At 57.9% G+C, this 2,379-nt stretch overlaps 1 protein-coding gene across 1 annotated transcript; it reads left to right on the forward strand.

Annotated features, from left to right (window-relative positions):
- Positions 1-1,014: 1,014 nt before the first annotated feature.
- On the forward strand, positions 1,015-1,774 carry TEX19 (testis expressed 19). Its single transcript, XM_065897950.1, has 2 exons — positions 1,015-1,536; positions 1,619-1,774. Exons 1-2 carry the CDS (start codon positions 1,015-1,017, stop codon positions 1,772-1,774), a joined length of 678 nt encoding a protein of 225 aa, XP_065754022.1.
- Positions 1,775-2,379: the final 605 nt, after the last annotated feature.

Here is a 2,379-nt window from a genome sequence, read left to right on the forward strand (position 1 = left end):
GTTCTGACAGATTCTCTCAGGTTCTGTGAGGATCCCTCAGGTTCTGTCAGGTTCTGACAGCTCTCTCAGGTTCCGTAAGGTTCTGACACGTTCCCTCAGGTTCCATCAGTTTCTGACAGGTTCAGTAAGGTTCCGTCAAGTTCTTGCAGGTACACTCCGGTTCTGTCAGATTCTCACCGGTTCCCTCAGGTTCAGTCACGTTCTGACAGCTTTCCTTAGGTTCTGACAGATTCTCTCAGGTTCTGACAGGTTCCCTCAGTTTCTGGCAGTTTCTCTCAGGTTCTGTCATGTTCTGACAGGTTTCTTCAGGTTCCCAGGTTCAGTCAGGTTCCAACAGCTTCTCTCAGATTCAGTCAGGTTCTGTCAAATTCAGTCAGATTTGGTCAGGTTCGGTCAGATTTGGTCAGGTTCTGACAGGCTCCCTCAGGTTCTCATAGCTTGCATCAGGTTCCAACAGTTTCCCTCATGTTCAGTCAGGTTCCCTCGGGTTGTGACAGGTTGCCTCGGTTTCCTTCAGTTCCATCACGCAAGGCGGACTGGGTTTTGGGATCCCTGAGGTGGGAGGGTAGGGAGGCGGATGGGGGAGAGGCTGTGTGGCCCACTGGCCCCAGATCAGCTGAACTGAGCGGAGGCAGAGCGGAAGGGCGGGGTCTGACCCCAAAGGTCCTTGCACCCAGCTCGTCCCTGCGTGACCTGCTCCCGCCTGCCTGCTGGGGGGCCCTAACCTCACTGCTTTCCTTTGCAGTTCCCAGAGGACAGAACACTTGCATCAGCTGAAGATAATTCCAGAAGTTTGTCCCTCCCAACCTCTGCAGGTCCCTGTTGGATTAGGACCCAGTTCATCCCCCCCCACCAAATCCCCACACAGGAAACACCTTTGTCCTCCTCCTGATCCTCCCCGTCCTCCTCCTCGTTCTCACGCCCCCTCCTCCCTGCCCCCCAGCACTTCACTGTGCCCCCCACCTGTGGGCCAGACCCCCTAAGATCCCAGCAAGTCCTGTAGGCGGCGTGGCCATGTGCCCCCCAGTCAGCATGCGGTGTGAGGCGGAGGGCTTGTCCTACCTGTACACGTCCTGGATGTATCAGCTTCAACATGGCAGCCAGCTAAGGGTCTGCTTCGCTTGCTTCAAGGCTGCCTTTCTGGACCTCGGACAGTTGCTGGATTTGGAAGACTGGGAAGATGAAGATTGGGACTCTGAGCTGATGGACCACACTGAGGCAGGGTCTGAGCAGGGGTCATCCCCGGGGATGGGACCAAGCTGGGGGCTGGGCCAAGGGCAGCTTGCACAGGGTGGGTTTGTGGACTGGGGGTGGGGCACCCTGGCGTCAGGCCTCGTGGGGTCCGAAGAGGAGGGCCTGGACGAGGACTCTGTGCCCACGGAGCTGGAGCCTCAGGATGCCACGCCCCTGGGCCTGGGCGCTGAGGATGCTGACTGGACCCAAAGCCTTCCCTGGAGATTTGGGGGACTCCCTACCTGCTCACACTGGCCAAGCCCTTCTCCATGGCAGGAGTTTTTCAAAGTGGACCTGCCCCCGGCAGGAGCCCATGGTATCGGAGCTGGGCACCACCCGGGCCACGGGCCCTGTTGAGGCCAAGGCCTCGTTACTGGACCTGCAGGTCACCTTTATGGTGGGCTGCTATGATGCCATCTACTTCCGGAAGATGAAGCCAGGATGGGCCCTGAGGACCCCAGACCGGTGTTGGAAACTGCTGCTGGAGCCTGATGAGGTGAGAGTGGTGAGACTCCAAGATGCACCCCAGAAGCACCGGTAGAGGCTAAGCATTCTGGAATCTTCTCCTCCAGGGCAGAATGAAGAGCTGGTCCCTGCGGACTCAGCCCTGCTTAAAAGGGGATTCACCATCCTCTCTTATTCACCCTGGACCAAGAGGGAGGCAGAGGAGGGGGACTCGGCCTCTAGGCCACAGTCCTCCACCCAAGGATGGGATCCCAGCACCAGTGGGCCCAGAGGGCCTGGGGAGAGCCTGGCTGTCATGGGAGCCTCAGCCCTGGGGGAGCTGCCATGTTTCCAGACCCTCAGCCCAGGGCCCCTGAACTGAGGAACTGAGGCCCAAGTGGTCACCATTGTCCTGGCTTCCCCAGGACACCGGAAGCTGGGAAGGACTGACCCCTCCACAACAGCCAGGATTGTTATTAGCAATTAGCAAAAGTTGGAGACTTGGGCCTGGGGAAGAAGAATGGTGAGTGGCCCAGAGACTCAGAAATGGGACCCACCACAGCCTAAGGGGGAAGCAACACAAATACCAGTATTGGGGAGGGAAGTTTTTACCTGTCAACTGTCATGGAGTTAGGGACATGACACTGACAAGGATGTGCTGGTGTGAACAACTGCTATAGAGTGTGGTGTGGAGAGCAGGGT

The sequence above is a fragment of the Phocoena phocoena genome, chromosome 19, assembly GCF_963924675.1.
Source record: "Phocoena phocoena chromosome 19, mPhoPho1.1, whole genome shotgun sequence".
Classification (NCBI taxonomy): domain Eukaryota; kingdom Metazoa; phylum Chordata; class Mammalia; order Artiodactyla; family Phocoenidae; genus Phocoena; species Phocoena phocoena.